Below are 20,919 nucleotides of genomic sequence, written 5' to 3'. Positions count from 1 at the left end.
GTGAAGAAGCCTGAGCACTAACTTCCTGTAACAGCTAAAGGTTTCCATCTAAGAATATTCTTAGCTGTCACAGGAAGAGGGAGGAAGAGGAGTCTGAACTTATGAAAGCTGTCCAGTACTAGGTTACCTTTGTAGATAACCCAAAATGCCAATGAAGCATCGAGGAATTAGCATCAACTATAACAGCTAAGTAGGACTTGCATAACTGTACTTTTTTGTACAGAGTCTGCCTGTAATCATAGTGCCATAGTAGAATACTAGGCTAATGACCCAAGGGGGCATATTAATCTTAACCAAGTTCCGCAAAATAAAATTTGATAGGACATGGTTCCCAAATGTTTTGCAGAGGGTGTCTATTCGTAGGTAGACAAAGAATAGCAAGCTTCCTCTCTCTCTAGTGGAGATATGAGTGGCAGACAAGGGGAATATTTGTGGCTGTCCATCCACTGGTCTAGATTTTACTTGAATAAATGCAGGGGAGACCTGTTCTAGAGAAAGGGGATCCTCAGAGACATGTACCTGTCCCTCCAGAACATACTGTTTATGTTGCTGGTGAGGTTTAGCTTATTTGATAGGTGTTTTGGATACTAATTGTTTTCCAAATGTGTAACAAAGTCCATTAGTGCTGGGTCTGAGAAAGCTATGTGTGCTAGGCATAGGTCACCTCTCAACAGCCTGTAGGAAACTAAATATAGGGACAATGATTTAGGTAATCTGCATAAGACTTGTTTTCTACCACTTGCATTCTTTTTGTGAGAAATCTCTGTGGATACTCCAATTGATGCATATGCCTGGTGAGGTACACACTGAAGAGTGCATTGTACTCAATTATAGGTCTTATGAGGGCAGAGTACAATGGGATAATTTGTTTAGACCTTGATGACATACCTTTATTTATAAGGTTTGCAACATGGAACAGTTCTTGACTACGGGGTGTATTCTTGGGGGTGTATTATCAATGTTGTAGTTTGCAGTGGTGGCCGTCTTGCTGAAAGATAATATTGCTGCACTTCTTAGCATTGAGTTTTAGTCCATGACTCTGGCACCAGTTATTAATCTGTGTCAGGCTGTCTTGGAGAATATTAACATATTGGGAGGCATTGATGACGCTCAATGCTGCCAATTTGCAGTGGTCTGTAAACTTTTGGTCAGACAGAATCCCTTGACATTAGCTTTCGCTTCAGAGAAAGAGGAGCCAAAGAGCAGTGGACCTAGCACTGAGCCCAGGGGGGACCCCACTAATAACCATCCTTTTTATGGAGGTAGATTACTCTAGTCTATCTTCTTTGGTAATGTTTCATCTTCTGCATACAGCCGCTTTGTTGATCTGTCTCCTCTTCAAAGGCTGTGAGTTGCATGAGGGCTAGTTACTCAATGGTGTAAAAAATTGTCTCTATTAGATTTGGTAGTGTTGATTAATGTATTTTTGTAGCAATTATTTGTTTTTAAATATGAATACACTGGCTCTCATATCCTCAAACTTCCTATTATAAACAATAAAAGTTACTTTTAAGGTAATGGTGTTATCATATTAGTTTATTTCCTATAACAATTCAATTTCATTATCAATAAAAAACTTACTTGGAAGCTTCATATTTTCAGATCTTAACCTCAGGTTTATTTCTTGCCAGTACTTTACAGTTCTGTGTAAGTCTTACTGAAAACACTGCATCATGTCTTTTTCATGTTGTAGGAAACCAGAGCATCTTGTAGAGCAGTGCAGTGGTGCAGCAGTTAATGTTGTTGCCTCACAGCAAAAGTTTCTCCACTTCAATTCTCACTGGGGTGCCTTCTGTATGGAGTCTGCATGTCCTCTCTGCATGTGTATGTCTTTCCTCTGGGTACTGTGATTTCCTCCCACTTTCCAAAGACATGCGTCAGGAGTGTTTCTACCTCAGTCTTCTCTGAAAATAGGCTGTGTCCTAGATGGACTTTCCCAGTCAACAAATGTTAAAAAAATAAATATAGTGATAACATACAGACTCCACACAGAAGGAACCACAACCAAGAACCCAAGCAAAGAACTGAGTGCTGTGAAATTGCAATACTACTTGCTACGTCTGTGTGCCAATTATCATTTGTCTTCACAGACATCCTGCCCAGATCTTCAGAGGCAGCCATTTATTGCATACATTACCAGTGTTTGACTGATGGAAAGTGAGGAAGTTATGGCCAATGTTTTGCTCTTAAATATATCATCACAAACACACACACACACACACACACACACACACACACACACACACACACACACACACACACACACACACACACACACACACACACACACACACACACACACACACACACACACACACACACACACACACACACACCATGGCAGTGATAATTTTACATGGATTCCAGTTAAGTGATGTCTCAATTATGATCAAGTAATAATAGAACAAGCCACTTTTATCCACAGGCAGCCTCCATACTCATCAGTTATACCCACTTTGATTACATACACCTCAGATATCTGATTTAGGTTTCTAAAAAATGACCTGGTAAGATATTCCAACATGAATCACACAAATGCACACTAGTCCTACTAGGCCAGATTAAAGGTTATTTAACTGGATCAAATGACAGCCAGGTCAGTGAATTTCATTGACAGCCACTCTACCCAGAAGTTATATCCCCATTGTTGACTGTGTACACCTCAGATGTCTGATTTTATTAAAATAAAAGAAAAATGACCACAATAATGTATTTTAACTTGGTTTCACACAAATACATAGAAGGCTTACCAGACCTGGTATCACCTAATTATGATTACCATAATATATTTCATCTTTGTTTCAAGCAAACATATAGTAACCCCGCCAAGCTTACCACCACCTAGAAGCAGTACAGTTCTAGGTTATAAATATTTACAATTAATTATACACTTTTCTTCTTTCTTTCTGGTTTCCATTTACCTACTTTATCTTTTGTAGGATTGCAAGATACCCAAAATAATGTATCCCAGTACTAGCAGAACTGCCATAATAGGACAATATACTCAAACTTGGGAAACATTTGTATTGATGTTCCTAAAGTAACTGCAAGCTTGGGCAGCCAGAAAAAAAGTAACTGTTTTTCCATCTTTTCCAGCAGAATACATCATTAAGAAACAATGGGAAAAAGGGTTGTGAATGGATGGATTTGTGTCTGGAAGTAATATATTTGTTTCTAATAACTGGGAGCCCCCAAAAAATGTCACAGCTCTGGACCATTTTCCAGTTTGGTCTCTCTAGTTCTGACCTTGCTCAAGGTTCATTGAGACCCAAACATTTTTATATTACAGATAGTTATGTTGTAACCACTGGAAAACAAGTAATAAGACACTGTGGTCTAGTTCTGCCACTGGAAAGGAGGGGGTGGACTACTGACTAAACTAGGGTAAATTTAAAATGGATGGGAGAATGTTGCTTGGGACATGGGGTCAGAGACTTGACCAAGAGAGAACTATGACTGAGTGAGATAGAAAAGTTTTTGGAGTAGATCATGGGTAAACCAAATTCATTCCTCAGTAAGGAGGTGCCATGCATTGTGTTAGGACATGAGGCTGGAGGAATGCCACCAACACAACATCAAACTATCTTTCACTCAGCAGTCTCTTATCTAATGAAACTAAAAAAATAATGTTTATAGGTAAGTGCATTGTAAAGGCACAGTGTAATGTTCAAACTTCACCACAGTTATGTGTGTGTAGTGCAGCTTCAGAACAGGTGCCTGCATTGCAGGATATAAAAGCATTTTGTACTGAACTGTAATTTTTCATTTTCTGATATCTTTAGGGTCATGATGGAACTGTGTTCTATCTATAACATATGGTGCCAAACCAGTCCTGAAAAGAATGCCAAATTATCTCAAGATCTACTTGCATAGCTATGGGAAATTTAGAGGAATGCCAGGTATCCTACTTGCATGTATTTAGGATGCGCAATGAAACTGCGGAGTCCAGACAAAACATATATGGACAGATGCAGACTGTACACAGAAGATACTGTTAACTGGGGAATGAACCAGACAACCAAGAATGGAGGCAGTCATGCTACACATTACACCCATGTGCTATGCTGTTATTCTGTAAACATCCTTACCAATAAATAAGGTACTAACTAATAACATGTGCATTTATTCTCTTTTTACAAACCACAGTGCAGACTTGGTTACACTGGGCTATATTTGTAACTGTGTACAGAAATTTAAACGCAAAAGTAGTTTTTAAAGCCACCACTACACCATCAGGGCTGTTATGCAGACTATGGAAACTAAAAAAATACACTCTCTTTGCATTGCAGTCTGACCTTCTCAAGCCATCCTGGTGAGGTGGTCTTAAGCATATGGGAACCATTGCTTTAAATAAACATGGACTTCCTTTCATTTAAAGGCAGTTTGTTTATTTATTTATTTATTTGACATTTGTTAACTGGGTTAGTCCATCTGAGCAAAAGCCTTTTTTCAGTGGAGGCCTGGGGAGAAGAGCTCCACAGTACAAGTAAGCAAGAAAATGTGCAAAACTGAAGATTAATACAGTGAAAATTTTGCAATAAAACAGTTAAGAATGTTGTTTTGTTTCCATTTCACAATATATATTATTGTTATTCAGCATCTGTTTGCCAACTTCCCAGGAAATATTTATATTTTGAAGATACTAAAGGCAAGAGCATCAAATACTGAGCTGCAAAAGCCTTTGACATTAGAACATCAACTATCTGGATGAATAAAGAACTTTTGTGTATTTCAAAAATTCATCATTTAGAGATGCATCTATAAATGGTCCTGCACCTCATATAACAACAGATCAGTATATTTCTATGTTTTTTTCAGATGTTTATTAAAAGGAATTGCATTATTATGCAGTATAATGAGTGGCACAGAAAAAAGGTCCATGAAATCAGTTTGTTTCTCTTTTTTTTCCTTAACTCAATTTGACCATCAGGCTTCACGTTTATACAGCTATTTCTAACCGATTCGCTCCTGCAAGGAATGAGAACCTACTTAATCATTAATTCCCTTGGAGATGAGAGTCTGGCACCAACAGTATTGTGATTTTCAGTGTTGTAGATCCCTCCATTTCTGTGTTATATTAATTGTACGTGTGATGTAGCATGCATATGTGATTAAACTTAAGCTGTCTCTGGTTTGCAGTGCTAAATGCTGCTTAGGCAAGTGTGATTAATCATCATAGTCTTTCCTTACAGAACAAATGTGGCCCCTCACTCTGAGGTGGACAAACCCACATGCTGTTTTACTCCTAGCAGCTCCATATCAGATCCTCCAGTATTTGAGCCAGTAATTGACTTTGCAACATCTGTGATAAGTCACAGAGCTGGAATGTTGTTATTGGATCTAACTAAATATGGGTAGAACTCATGGTATCCATTTGCAATACACAAAGGGTGTAATGCAGAGGTAATTACCCTTCAGTGCAGAGACTATTATTTATGGACATCACCTATCTGTGAATAACACTGCTCAGTGCACATTAAATGGTGTGATTTATGCACAGCACTAGTGTGGTGTATAGTGTAAATGCACTACTTTACTGAGCAATCTGAGCAGCAGTGGGTTCTTTAATCCCTGTGAGAGATAACTGCTGCATAATCACAGTGGTGGGGGTGGTGAGCTTCAGAAATGCATCACAAACTACTCACTAAATCTGTTGCATTGTCTTCATACTTTGTAGCACAAGTAAAAAAAAGGATCACTTACTTTCAAGTGTGTGCGCTAAGTACTTTTTGAAAACACTGAGTGGTAGAAAGATCAAAAGGCAAAGATGTAAACCTGAAAGTGTAATCACAGATATGATGTCTCTGTATGGATATAACTTGGTGATATTATAGGCTGCATGTATATTTGAAATGATGCTAGTATTAACACCGTTAGTAAATATGAAACGAGAGGATTCACATCCAGTGTTGCACAGTCTTATTTTAACCCTATGGTACATGGTACACACAAGTACAGCACATTGTATTGCTAGTTAAATGTAATAGTCACTGTTCTTATGGCAGTTAATATGAACAGCAACTTGTATAGAAGTGCTGCCCCTAGTGTACATATTTATATGTAGTGCCATGCAAAGGGTACGTATGAGGGGCTAATAAGACTTGTAGTGCAGCAGCAAGTGAACACATTTTAATGAAAGCAGTAATTAACATAGCAGTGCAACACTGCATGTGTTTATATGTAGTAACACTGCACATGTTTATATGTAGGTGCTTACAGGGGTTAATGAGAGTGGTGGGGCACATAGTGTGGCAGTGTAAATTTACATGTAGTGCAGTGAACAAGCTACTTGGGTTAGTAAGAGTGGCAAGGCACATAGAGTAGCACTGTATATATATATATATATACACACACACACACACACACACACACACACACACACACACACACACATTGTGCACAATATACTTGGAGGATAAGAAATGTTAGAGGTAGGTATTGAGCAAAAGTGTGCCCTAGGCCTGGATGACACAAGGTAGATCAGGAAGGATTAATATAGATGCACAGCAGCAGACTGTAACCTATAGAAGAACGCAGCTGTAAGAGAATGTACAGCATAATTCAATTGTAGCCTGGATTCCACTATATTCATTACTAATACATGATGTCTAGATGTTTTACTGATGTTTATTTCTATCTATACGATTAGCATTACAAAAGTCCTGATGCAGTAGGGCTTGTGTTAGTCTGTGGTGATTACTGTACAGTCTGTCTTGTGGAGCACCACACAAAACCAGTTAGACAGGGCAGTTTTGAAAAATTGTGCAGATAATCTGAAAACTAATTCATCGATATGGGTATTAGGAGATAAATTATAGTTTTTTAGTCAGCAGGGAATGGTTTTAAAGGCCTAAGACCTCTGAATGGTACATGAATATGTTCCTTTTAATGTTGTTTGGGTCCATAGTGAAGTAGAATGTATAAGTGAGAGAACAGAGCTGAGACAGTGCTGTTACCTGTTTGAACTCCTTGGTGGTGGCTAGAAAGACGGGCATAGAATTTAATGTGGTTCTGCAGTTGAGTGTCAGCAGCCTTTTCCAAACTTTTGGCTACAGACTAAATAGCAGAATAAGCTGAAAAGATTCAGGGTTTATGCTGGAAACCTGCTTGGAAATTGAGATGTTTGCAGTTTTCTGAAGGTCCGAAAGATGCCACTAGAGAGGATGTATGATAAAATCAGTGAGTAGTGCAACACTTACAGATATGGGAAGAGCAGATCTATTTCACAGAGCTGGTGAAACAGGTAAGTAACACTGACGAGCTGCTGCTGCAATCTGAGTTCCGGTAGGGGGAATCCTTAACGTGTACGTGCAGTGAGCAAGGAGAAAAGTACAGTGTGGGAATGGTTTGGATAAAGAGACTGCAAGGTGAAACATATCTGCAGAAATCAAAAGCAGTGAAGTAATTTCAGCCAGACAGTATGAATCCTGTATAAAATAATACTGTATAAAATTAAATATTACAGTCAGTGGTTTCGCAATGTCATACCACAATCAGGTAATTTCAAATTATGTAGTAAAATTGTGTGTGCAGTGTAAAGTTCATGAAATTTCAACATGAAAAAGGAAATGAGGTAACATAGTCCGTAGGTGGTTACTAGTAGTCTGCACAGAGAGGCATGCACAGGTAAGATTATGTATAAAGTTGTAGAAAGTATGGTACTCTTGGGCATTAACAGATATTCCAGACGAATGTAGCAGGTCGCCAAACTAAAGACTTCCTCACAGTGAAGAATGGCCAAGCAGTTCTGTCAGACAAGGTTGCATGTCTGGTCACTCAGGAACATATAAAAGGATGCAGAGGCTCAGGCAGGCATGACTGCATGGCCAGCAGCAGAACATGAACTCACATTAGAGACTGGTTGTTTTTGGTTAGGTTAGATAAATTTGCTTTAGCTAAGGAGATTACCACACTAAAGCAGATATTGATGCATTTCTCAGCAACAAGTTATATACCATACTAATTCATTACACAACTTTATGTAAATTAGAAACCTGAGTTTTAACAATTTAGAAGTCAAGAAAACAACACTTAATTAAATGCTGGTGCATCACAGTATGGAGTAACTTTGGTTGATCCAAACCGGGGCTTTACACTTGTAGTTTAAGTGCAGCATTCTTGACTAATTGCTGCACAACCCATGCCCCCATCATTGATTATTGCTTAATCACCTTTAATCTGTGTGATTAGAAACACCACTCATGCCTGTGGCAGATGTACTACAAGTTCTAGAGCATGCTCATAGCATTATGGACTGAAAGGCTTATCCCAGATGACCAGTTGAACAAAGGGAATATTCACAACTGTAGGCAATATAGAGGTATCAAACTCATGTCACACTGTGTGAAAGTTCTGGAGAGGCTGATTGATAAATGTATAAGCAGAGTAGTAGAAAGTAAAATGGGAGAGGAGCAGTTTGGATGCAGATCAGTATGCAGCACAACCAGCTTAATGTTTGCAATGTGACCGGTAGTTGATAAGAAGCTAGAGTTGAGGAAAAGGTTCCAATGAACATTCCTAAACTTGGAATAATTATATGACAAGGTGCCAAGAAAACTGACTTGGGCAGTCCTATCATGGTTCAAAGTCCTAGAAACACTGGTAGAATTATTGCAGGCTATGTACAAGAAACAAATGACACAAGTACAAACAATGCTCAGAATGACAGTATGGTTCTCAGTGGAATCAAATGAGCATTAGGGTTCTGCCTTGAGCCCAGTGATCATACTGGTGATGAGTGACATTACCAAACAGATCAGAGGGGACAGATCAGCAAAGTTGCTGTATGCAGATGATGTGACATTACAGGCAGATTCTGAATAAGAACTTTAGCAAAGAGTAGGGAAATAGAATGCAAAACTGAAGGCACACTGGAAGAAATGGTACAGATAGAAAAGTTGTAATGGAAGCAAATGGAGAAATCAGAAGACTGAGAACTTCAATAGAAGGGAAAACAGTGGGACAAGTTAACCGCTTCAAGTTCTAGGGAGGAGTGCTTGAGAAGAAAGGAGGTCTTAATGAGGTGGACAAAGCTAGAATAAAAGGGGCTGCAGCCAACTGGTTGCACATGATAGAAATTTGTCAAAGAGGGTGAAAAATAAAGTATACAAAAAGGTGGTGTAAGCAGTGCTACTATATGGTATGGAAACCTGAGCTGTGAAGGTAGAAGAGTTGAGGAAGCTAGAGATAATGGTGACAAAGTGCCTGAGCTGGGTGGTAGGATGCAGCCCGTGGGACAGATGATGAAATGAGAACAACAGAGCAGAAGCTCAGGTTATTTCAATTGCAGAGAAGGTCAAAATGAACAGAGTAGGGTGGTTCAGACACATGCAGATAAGAAGATGACTATCTGGTGAAGATTTGGGACAAACAGAGAGGCAGGAGGAAATGGGGGCATCCAGCAAAGAGATAGATGGATTGTGTGAGAGAAGACCTGCAACAGTCAAGCAAGAATGCTGAAGAAGGTAGGAGAGTGGCATTAAACCAAGAGAGATGGTGACAGTTGACCCAACACCCAAACTTCATGTAGGAAAATAGGTAAAATGGGGTTGGTGATAAACTGACTGATGATTCAGCTAGGGCATATATTTCACTTTCTTCCTTAATTCTAAAGAGTGGCTTTGCTGTGCAGTAAACCTCAGGGGGAGGATGCTATTCTGAAGTATCCAAAAATAAGAACTGCAGGAGTCCATGGTAGAGGGTGCTTTCCATGTGCATTAGAAAAACTAAAACATTACATATTCTGTGTTTTTCATTTAGCTGGTTGTTAAGTCCAATGTTATAATGGAAAACAAAATTTATGGTGTCCGACATGAAGTTTACAAATTAATGTCTCAGATATCTAGTAATAGGTTGCAACTGCAAAAAAACTATGCTCTCACTGAAAGGGATTCTACAAAAGTAATCAATTGTTGCTCAGTCCCGACAGAAATAAGGAGCATTGTGCAGCTATAAAATCTAAGGATTTCACTAATGCTCTAGGAAAACATAGAATTACTTGCTCTAATTTCTTCAAGTTTCTTTTTTTTTTAATAGAGCAGGTAGCAGATTTCTTTGGGGACTCAGTTTGCTGCAAGTATTGGAGTTTTAGTGGCAATTGCACCTAAATGCTGAATGTCATCCATGATTCAATGAATGTTTAAATTTGAAATGTGCTTTAAGATGGTTTCAGCAATGTTCTTTCTTGCCCACTTGTTACTGTACTGAATTGAACACACCCACCGTTTACAGTTTGGAGTCACTCACACCTATTTTGACTGCTATATGTTATTTTGACTGTTATATGCTAATTTGTGTACTATAGTTATTTATCTAGAGAAGTTTTATTGGGTGTTGGTTTTTTATTTACTGTTTTGACATTGTACTGGTCTTAGCACACTGAATTTTATATTAATTATTTATTCTGAAGAAGTTCCCACCACATTAAAGGAACGAAAGCTAAGACCTACCAAGAGGGTTGTCTTTATTTCTTTTCCTGATTTATTTTAATTGGCTTATGAAGTTGTTATAGTATATACTACTTTCTTCAGCGTGTCGTCAATTTAGATTACATATATATAGATATAGATAGGTATATAAATATATAGCTCGCTCTCTCTCTCTCTCTCTATATATATATATATATATATATATATATATATATATATATATATAGGTGAGTATTTGTGTGTGTTTTTTATATATATATATATATATATATATATATGTGTGTGTGTGTGTATATCACAGCTATTATCATGTAAAATTTATTTTTATTTTATTATTTCATATTCATAGTATGATCAAGCCCACTAGTGCTACAATTTTGCAAAGGTTTTTTGTTTTAAATAATTTATGTAGTTCATTTATATCTGTATTAGGTAGAAATACACTATTTGTAAAATGATGTAGTAAGATTTATCTTATATTTATTTATTTATTTATTTTTATTTTACATTTGTTGACCGGGCTAGTCTAGCTGGATATATATCCATTTTCAGTAGAGGCCCGGGGAGAAAAGCTCCACACAGATATACAAAAGTATAAAAATATTGTTACATGGTAAATAAAGGATTAATAAACCAAATAAAACAGGTAGTTAATTTTATTTCAGAGATCAAAACACTTAAGAAAAGTAACAGTGAACATAATATTGCTTAAGAAAGCTAAAAACAGATATAATACAGTAATTGTTATGTACAATAGTTCACATCAGGTTGAAGGATTTAAGCAATAAGATGATTAGAGTTTAAATAGTGTCAGTCTTAATTACAAGACTAAGCATTTAAATGTTTGGAAGTTTGGTTAGAAGAGAAGAAAAACAGGGGTGAAGAGGGTTGTTAGTCAGGGTTACTACAAGGGCATAGCCAGTGCATTTGGAGGTGTTTTTTAAGTTTTAGTTTAAAGAGTGGCAGGGATGTAATTAGAGTTAGTTCACTGGGTAACAGGTTCCATTTTTTTCCTACTGTGTTGTTAAACAGAGAGTCACCAGCTGTATTATTAGACTTTGTTAAGCTAGCAAGGAGTTTGCTAGAAGAACGTAGGGAGTTCAGATTATTGTATGGGATTAAGAGTTTTGAGAGTATAGGGGTATTATTGGGTTGGTAAAATATCTTGTGGGCAATTTTGAGTTGGGGGATTATCAGATGGTTTTGGAATTCCAGCCAGTCTAGTTGCCTAAGATTAGAACAGTGGTGGGTTCTGAAGGGATTGCCAGTAGAGAATCTGGCAATATTATTGTAGGAAGTTGCTAATTTGTTGAGGTTAGTTTTCTTAAGGTTGGTAAATATAGGTGAGGCATATAGAAGGGTTGAGATTAGATTGGAGTGAGCGATCTTGGCTCTGGCTGTTGAGGTTAAAAAAGGTTTTATTCTATATAAGGAGCCTATTTTTCTGTTGACTATTTTAATTGTGTTGTTTATATGGTGATCAAATGAGAGATTATTGTCAATGGTTATTCCTAAAAGTTTGGTGGTAGAGTCAGGGAAAATGACAGTGCCATTATTAGAAGAGATTGAGAAGTCTAAGGGGGTGGACCTAGTAGTGGGTGTAAAGAGAAGGAGTTTTGTTTTTTTGGCATTAAGAAGGAGGCAATGTTTGGTAAACCGTGTTTCTACAGTGTTGAAAACATTTTGAGTAAGAGAATATAGTTCAGATGGAGAGGTTGCTGAACATATTAGTGTGGAGTCGTCTGCATATTGAATACAGGTGGCTTGAGGAATTGCTACATGGAGATCATTAATAAATAATGAGAAAAGAAGTGGTCCAAGAATGGAGCCATGAGGGACCCCGATGGTGACAGGTAAAAAGGATGAAATTTGATTTTCCCAGAGAACTGCCTGTTGCTGAGGTATGATCTAAACCATTTAACGGCCAGAGAATCAAAGGAAAGAGATTCAAAAATATTAATTAGGAGGGTATGGTTAACCATGTCGAAAGCTTTAGAGAGGTCGATGAAGAGTGCAGATGAGAGGATGTTTTTGTTACGGTTTCTATTGATGGTATCTGTAAAGGATAGAAGGGCAGTAGTGGTACTATGTGATGGCCTAAAGCCATGTTGACAGTTTGCTATTAAGTTATGTAGAGAGAGATGATGTAAAAGTTGGTGAATGCATTTTTCCATAATTTTTGCTAAGGGTGATAAGAGAGCAATTGGCCAATAGTTAGAGTAATCATTAGAGTTCCCACCTTTATGTAAGGGGATAATGTGGGAGATTTTCCAAATATCTGGGATGGTTCCTTCTTGGATTGTCCTATTTATAAGGATAGATATATGGTAGGCAATTACTTTGGCTGCTTTTTGGAGATATTGGGAAGGAAGTTTGTCAGCAGATGGGTTTAGGGTTGGTTAATGGTTAAGGTCAGAAGATGCAGGGTCTGATTCTCATCTTTGAAAGGAAAATTGAATAGGTTTAAAATGGCCCACAAGGGCAGCTAGACTAGTACTCACCTAGGGAACCTATATTGATTTCAGAATAGAAACATACATTTCAGAATAGAAACATACATTTCAGAATAGTGCAGGATAAATTACTAGAAATGCCTGCTTAACAATTTCAGTTCTGAATCTCAGTTTTAGACTTGCTACAGCAAACCATTACTAAATTACTTTTAAATGTCAAAGTAATACTTCTATGTAGTTGTGTTAAGTAAATGTAGCTCAACTTGTACTCGGGACAAAATTGTTATTTTTAAAGTGCTTTCAAGTTTCTCTGTTACTAAAGTGAAAGGCTTCCTCAGATCTCACTATTTTAGCATGTGCCAGCGTATTAGTTTGTATCATGTGTCTGATCATATAAACAATTCAACTTGACATTAATTAATCCTTAAATTTTATATTATAAAACATAATTGAAAACAAAAATGAGTAAAATCTGAAGTACTTGGCAGTTTCTATATTACAATTTGACAGTACTTTGTTTTTACATAAGTAAGTAACATTTCTACTAATGAATGTTGTCTTTGATAGATGATGAAACACGAGTTCCTATTGGGGAAGGAAAGGATTACATCAATGCAAGTTACATCACAATGCCTGTCGGCTTTGAGGACTATCACTACATTTCTACACAAGGACCTTTGCCTGGTACAATCAATGACTTCTGGGAAATGGTGTGGGAAAATAATGTTAGTGTTATTGCAATGATGACACAAGAAGTGGAACATGGAAAAATTAAATGCCATCGTTACTGGCCAGACAACATTGAGAAGACAATGGACACTAACAAATACATTCTGATACTTGAAAATTACCAGGCTCTGGATTTTCTTACAATCAGTGCCATTAAAATTTTTCAGAAGGAGGTATGTTTACTATACTGGTTATAACTGTATGGCTGTTAAAATCTGAAATAACTCAAATTTTGTTGGTGTTACATCAATGGTAGCTGGATTTTCAGAAACATAACATGAAAAAGAGATATATTTTATGTGACTTAAGTAGTGTGAAAATAATATGTTTTTATATACTTTAGCCATACTTAATTAAAATACAATGCCAGAGACTGAACACCATTGACAGGATGATGAAGATCCGTCCTATTTGAATGCTTTTTTTTCTGCACCTATTTTGCTGTGAGTGTTGCTATAGTATAAAATTGCATTTTTTGCTTAAATAAAATGTGTGAAGAATAAAATTGCAAAACGAAAGGGTGAAATGTTAGGATAGTTCCATGAAGGTGGTAAGATGCACTTTCTAGATGAGCTGGTACATGTAATTGTTGGAGCAATAAACTTTCAGAAGTGGAAGTATTTATTACTGAATTAAGACTGTTTAAGTTACTGCTAAGAAAGTACTCTTGAATGGATTTTGGGATGGGAATCCCCCCCATTCCCATAGATTTATATTGTAATCCTATAGTTGCATTATGTCAGGGTATAGAGGCTGCTTTACTGCAGCACATTGTGAAGCATTCCCACTGCCCTAAGGTACAACAACCAGAAAATATTATCAAAGATGAGGAGTGGTTTGTGCATGACAGTTTCCAAAGTTCGACTGAGAAAACAGGTTTGAGTGTCAAGCTTTGTTCAGTTTCATGTTCTGTTTCTTTAGCTTACTGTATTGCACAGTGTTTCTGTCTGGAGTCAATCAATCCAGCACCTTTTTGATATGTTAAGCAGATTAACAACCTTGTTTCACAAACCATCTAAGTTCACTGAATCTAACCCCTTGGACAATAAAGAATGATTCCTTGTGCAATTAGATTCCCAAAGCTGACATGCAGTTTGGCAATTCATAGGCCAAGCCTTAGATAGTTACAAGGCTAAGAACCCAAGGGACCATTGATGAGCCTAGCCCAATTATTCAGTGTCCCCAAAGCTCTGTCTGCTTAAGTAACTTGCTCAAGGTCACACAATAGACAGATGAGGACAACAAACTCTGTACCACAGTAATTGGAGCTCACAGCCTTAGTCCTGTATGCCAACTACCAGACTTATGTCAACTGCAAAGAAAGGGATTCAAACCCTGTACCCTTGTCACAGTAAACATTGGCATTAAACCACTGCACTAACTTATAAGTTATGATCTGATGTTATCATTCTTCATTCATTCTTGACTGTTGGGTTTCGGTTCCGACAGTTGGAACCGACTCGGCCATTATATCAAGCTTGTGCCAGCCAGAAACGCTCAAGCCAAGGCTTACCCATACTGCCCCTCTTCCCTTCCCCTCAAACCTTGTTTACTGTGAAGAAAATCAGACTCGTCAGCTGTGCTCTCATCCAAGTGCTAAATTTTTTCTTCTTCCCTTACCCTTTTGGGTAAATTTTGTTACTATCATTAGACCGCTCTCTTCCCTTTACCTCTGGTAAATTCTTCAATACCATCACTGGTATCCTTATTTCCCTTCTTTCTTTCTTTATTGTTTTTACCCTCTTTGGGGTAATTTTCTAACTACCGTTGTTGGTACAGCCTTTAAAAAAAAACTGTACTCTGCACTTTTCCGTTAGTGTGTGTGTGTGTGTGTTTGTGTGTGTGCGCCCTTTTTGTTGTTTTTGAAAAGATGGCAGAAAAGCAGAAGGGAAGCACAGGGTTCAAGCAATGTGAGGAATGTGGCCGAAATATTCTCAACTCTGATGGGCATCTTTCATGTGTTTATTGTTTGGGGGTGGCACATTTGGAAATACAACGGCTGTGTGAACTCTGCAAGCGTTTCAGTGCTCGAACCCTTGCATAGAGGCGTAGCAAATGTATCCTCAAGGGGCTGCTAAAATGCCCTTTTAGTGAGGCTTTGTCTGAAGCAGAGGCATCTAAGTCTCCCAGAAAGGAATCAAAGAAAAAGAGTCATTCTGTTCCTACGTCGTACATGGAGCTAAATCTTCTAAGGCCAAGGGGCCAACTCATCCCTCAGAACTGAGGCCTAAGATATGAAAATCTGCACCGACTTCTGCTCCGACACCAAAACCTGTCATGTCTCCCACAGTGCTGACAACTGCTGAAATTACCAAAACTCCTATGGCACCGACCTTATCATCGGTGCCAATGACCCTTTCAGCATCAACAATTGTTTCCCCAAGCATTCCAGTTACTCACTCCCTCACCTGCAAAGCAAATTCTTGGTCAACCGACCATGGTGCTGAAGGTCGAGATTACACCCAGGACTAGGTCCTCCCCATCTACAGACCTCTTCTTGGGTCAGCAATTAAGTCCATTTCTTGAAAGGCCAGAATCACCCTTGGGAGTGTCTGTCCATTCCACCAGGAGCCTTACAGAGCTTGATGTAGTCAGATTAGTAGATCAGCTCTTAGCAGTCAGAGGCTTTCCTGCTCCCACTAGGACCTCTCTCCCATCTGGAGCTGAGGGTTACTCTCCTAGGCCTCCCACTTATCTTCCTCCTTGAACCTCTTCACAGGTCTTGGAGCCCTCAACTTCATTGTTCCCAGTGCCAACTTCTTCGGTGCCGATGGTGGATCTCACCTTGGTTCGAGAACTGACTGTGGTCTGTGGCTCCATCGGAGCTGACCCATCCATTGGATCATGATTTGGCTGCCAGCTCCAGGATCCCTGGATTGGCTCCAATTTTTTCCACAGTGCCATCTACAGTTCCTGGTGCCCTGCCAGTTATGAGTCCTCTCGCAGCTTCTACACTGGAGGTGGGCTTGTCTTAGTATGGTTTGACCCCGGTACCGAGGTTGTCTTTCTCGGTTCTGGGCTCCCATCCCTCTTTGGGCAGGCCTGCCTTCCAGATTATGGAGAGACCCATGGCCTCAGCAGACTCACAGTTAGCACCATCCCTGTCGGAGTGTCACATCTGTGCATCCTTTGGCTCGAAGCTCTCACAGTCTGCTACCTTGGGGCAGTGGGCACAAGAGCAGCAAGACACCCTGTCGCAGCATCCCCTCTCTTTGGAGTCCTCCTCGGATCTTCCCTCTGAGGAGCCACCCTGTAAGAGATCATGCAAGAGGAAGCACCTGGTTTCTCCAGAAGAATCGGTCATTGAGGATACAGATTTCAATGAACAGGAAGGGTCCTCTCGGTCACCCCCTGAAGATGTCTCCTTTGGAGACATCCTGGAAATTTTAAAACAGGGGGGCGTTTGGAAGTCCACAAACCCATCATCTGTTTTCTTGCAGGCTTTTCATGCCCAGCCTTCTACTTCTGGGGTGACCCCACCTGCTGATGAACTGGTCAAACTCATCATGCAGCGTGCATGGACAGCTCCTGATAGTACAGAGCCAATTCCCCAGAGACTAGACAGAATGCTTTCCGCACCTGGATTAGCCTCACTGGTCGAAAGTTCTAGCAGTGGATGCCATGGTAGTGGTGGCTGCCGCAAAAAAGGAACTCGCCAAGGAGAGTCCAACTGTCCATCCTCCAAACTGAGAGTCCCGGACGATGGACAGATTCAGGAAGTGGGTCTTTGCTTCATCGACCTTCACCATACACTCCTTGAATTTTTTGGAACATTTCACGGGACTCCAAAGGGATCTGATAACTGAGCTTTCAGAGACATTAGCAGGAGCAGTGTCTGATGAGGTCAATGATAAGGTTGTCTCCCAGCTTGCCACCCTAGAGTCAATCTGCAAACTCGTCCATGCGGCTTATTGCACATACAGCCGAAGGGACATCCAGGGCAGAGGGTACAGGCATTGCTGTTAGGTGTCACACCTGGATGCGCTTATGTGACTTTGCGGACCCCTTCAAGTCTTCCTTTATCAGTGCTCCCATTGATGCTTCGTCACTATTTGGCCCAAAAGTCAGAGACAATTTAGCTAGGTGTGAGAAGGACGGAAAGACTGTTTCTGCTGTGGGCATGCATTTTTCCACTCCTCAACTACCTTACTTCAGGAATCAGAGGAGTGGAAAGATGTGGCTCAGAACGTCCCAAGGGCCTTTTCAGGACACATGTGGTGAGTATTCCTTCCGTGGCAGTGGGAGGAACTCTTCCAGAAGACACCCCTCCTGTGGTAGAGGGGGCCCAAGTAACCAGGGTTCCAGGGATTCCTTCTCTGGACAACCCTACCAGTGCTGCTGAGCAGCAACCCGATTGCTTACCTCTGGAAGCAGTTCAGCCTGGCACACAGTAACATTGGATTCTTGGGTGCAGACAATAATTACCAGAGATTACCATATCCTCTTCAGTCTTTATCCCAGACCATAATGGCAAATCCCTGATGTCCACCCAGTCAGAGGGATATAGCATCACTAGAAATCCAAAAGCTGCTTCAAAAAAGAGTCATTCAAACAGTCCCACCACACCAAAAAGGATCCAGATTTCACTCAAGATTCTTTTTAGTGCCAAAAAAGAAAGGGGACTGGAGGCCAATCTTAGACCTCAGTGTACTGAACAAGTTTGTTCAACAGACAAAATTCTGGATGGTCACAGTTCAGTCTATCCTTCCTTTTCTGGAGAAAGATGATTGGATGTGCTCCATAGATCTTCAGGATGCGTATTACCACATAAAAATGGACAAACTCTCCAGAAGATACCTCTTCTTCTGACTAGGAGCCAGTCATTACCAATTTTGAGCACTGCCCTTTGGTTTCACCACAGCCCCCAGGGTGTTCACCAAATGCATGGCAGTAGTAGCAGTTCACTTAAGGCTACAGGGATTCTGTGTGTTTCCATATTTAGATGACTGGCTCCTCACCTCGCCCACCAGGCATCTGTTGCTGTCTGCCTTGGACTCTGTTGGAAGACTAGCAGAGTTCGTAGGCATCTCGATCAACAAAGAAAAGTCAAAGTTATCCCCCACACATGACATAGAATTAATTGGAGCAAGACTAAACACAAAATCCTGCATGGCTGCTCTTCCACTTCACAGACTGGAGAGGTTGAGGTCTCAACTTCAAGTGATACTCTCAAGACAAATTTCTGGCTCGCCAGGTCTTACAGCTCCTTGGGTATATGGCATTGACAATCACCTTAGTTCCTCTGGCGAGATACCACAGAAGGCTGCTTCAGTGGCTCCTGGCATCACAGTGGTCAATGTTAACTCATCCAATGCACCACCCAGTCCGAATAACCAACCGGTGCAAGCAGGCTTTTTTTGGTGGATGAAGCCAGAAGACAAATTATGGAGCCACCCCTTCCCCCCCTCTTAGCCCAAAGCCATAGTGAGCACATATGCATCCTTGATAGGGTGGGGAGGCATTTTCATGTAAAGACAGTCCAAGGCATGTGGTCCTTTTTAGAGGCCAGTTTACATATCAGCATCCTAGAACTGACGGCAGTACTCTTAGCGTTGCAAGCATTCCAATCTGCCCTCGCTTCAGGGACAATTGCTATTCAGTTGGGCAACATGTCATTAATCTGGTACATCAGCAAACAGGAGGGAACCAGATCCTACCTTTGTTGGGAAGCTCTAAATGTCTGGCAACTGCTTTCTGATAGCAATGCACATTCCAGGGAACTCCAACGTGATTGCGAACAAACTGAGCAGATGCATTCTCCTGACTCACTAGTGGTCTCTCAATTCGATGCTGTGGCAAAGATTTTTCATCGATGGGGTCGGCCTTACTGCCATCCGTTTGCTTCTGCCACAAGCCACAAATGCAGCAGCTACTTTGCCTTAGTCCCCCCTCGGGGGGGGGGGGGGAGTCCCCGAGAGATGCTCTTCTCCAAGATTGGCCCCCGGGACTTCTTTATGCCTTTCCACCAATCTCTCTAATTCCCCAGTTTTTGAAGAAAGCCCAACATTTGAGAAACAAAGTGATTGTCATTGCACCTTATTGGTCCCATCAAGTCTGGTTTCCATTTTTGTGGTCCCAGTTATTTCACCCTCCAAGGATTTTGGATCCAACTCCAGACCTGTTATTTCATCTACAGGGCCTGGTCTATCCCAACCTACTAAATCTCAAGCTGACAGCTTGGTTTCTCCACTTCCATTAAGTGCCAGGTGAAATAATTTATCTTCCCCAGTACAAAAGATACCTTTGGCTTCTCATAAACCATCCACCAGCAAACTTTGTCTTAGCAAATGGAAACGATTTGTACTTGGTCTGATGAAAAGGGTATTAATCCTTTTTCAGCCTCGATCAATAATGTATTGGAATACTTATCCACCTTATTCCATCTGGGAGCCTCTACTTCTACCTTTAGAGTTCATTTAGCTGCCATTTCAAATTTCCATAATGGTTTTGATGACATTTCCTTGATGCCCCACCGTCTCTGCAAAACCTTTCTTAAGGGCACTTCACATTTGAAACCGCCTTTCAAAGAGCCCATTGCACATTGGAATTTAACATTAGTCTTACAAAGTGTGGTCCATCTGCCTTTCAAGCCAGCAGCCACCTGTGATATCAGATTTTTATCTTAGAAAACTCTACTCCTGGTAGCTATCACATTGGCCAGGAGAATCTCAGAATTGCAGGCTCTGTGTGTAAAACATCTGTATGTCATTTTTCACAAAGAGAGAGTATCACTCAGAACTAATCCCTTCTTTTTGCCTAAAGTAGTGTCAGATTCCAATATTAATCAGTCCATAGATGTACCAGATTTCTTCCCAAATTTTTCAAACAAGGGAGAATATTGTTTACATTTGTTGGAAGTACACAGACAATTGCATTTCTATGTGGATAGAACAAAATCTTTTAGAAAATCGGACCAGCTGTTCCTATCCTTTTCATATACTAGATTGAGCAACTCAGTTTCAAAAGTTACTCTGTCAAAATGGTTGAGAGATTGCATCACTTTTATTTATCAACAAAATAAGATGTACTTATCAACAGAAGTTAGGGCTCATTCTCCCAGATCTGTTTCCACTTCAGTAGCCTTTCATTCCAGAGCTTCTATGGATGACATATGTGCAGCCTCAACTTGGACTACACCCCATACTTTTATCACTCATTAGAAATTGGATATGGTCTCCAGTGGAAGAGCATTCTTTGTATAAGAAAAACAAAGTCCACAAGCTAGGCAAGGAACGCTCCACCCATGAACCAGTCAATAAAAAGAAAAAAAAAGATAAGCGGACTTCCACTGCTGATGCAATAACTCCACA

At 39.9% G+C, this 20,919-nt stretch overlaps 1 protein-coding gene across 1 annotated transcript in view; it reads left to right on the top strand.

Moving 5' to 3' along the window:
- Window positions 1-20,919, top strand: part of LOC122789363 (tyrosine-protein phosphatase non-receptor type 13-like) — a 2,815,362-nt gene that overhangs the window by 2,656,948 nt on the left and 137,495 nt on the right. Inside the window, exon 41 of the mRNA XM_044056752.1 lies at window positions 13,448-13,782. Coding sequence (XP_043912687.1) covers window positions 13,448-13,782 — 335 coding nt within the window. The remainder of the gene's footprint in view (window positions 1-13,447; window positions 13,783-20,919) is intronic.

This window comes from Protopterus annectens, chromosome 14.part0 (genome assembly GCF_019279795.1).
Source record: "Protopterus annectens isolate FY-2018-M chromosome 14.part0, PAN1.0, whole genome shotgun sequence".
In the NCBI taxonomy this organism is placed as follows: domain Eukaryota; kingdom Metazoa; phylum Chordata; order Ceratodontiformes; family Protopteridae; genus Protopterus; species Protopterus annectens.
Note: the sequence above shows the minus strand (reverse complement) of the source record. Positions and strands in the feature narration are given on the sequence as shown.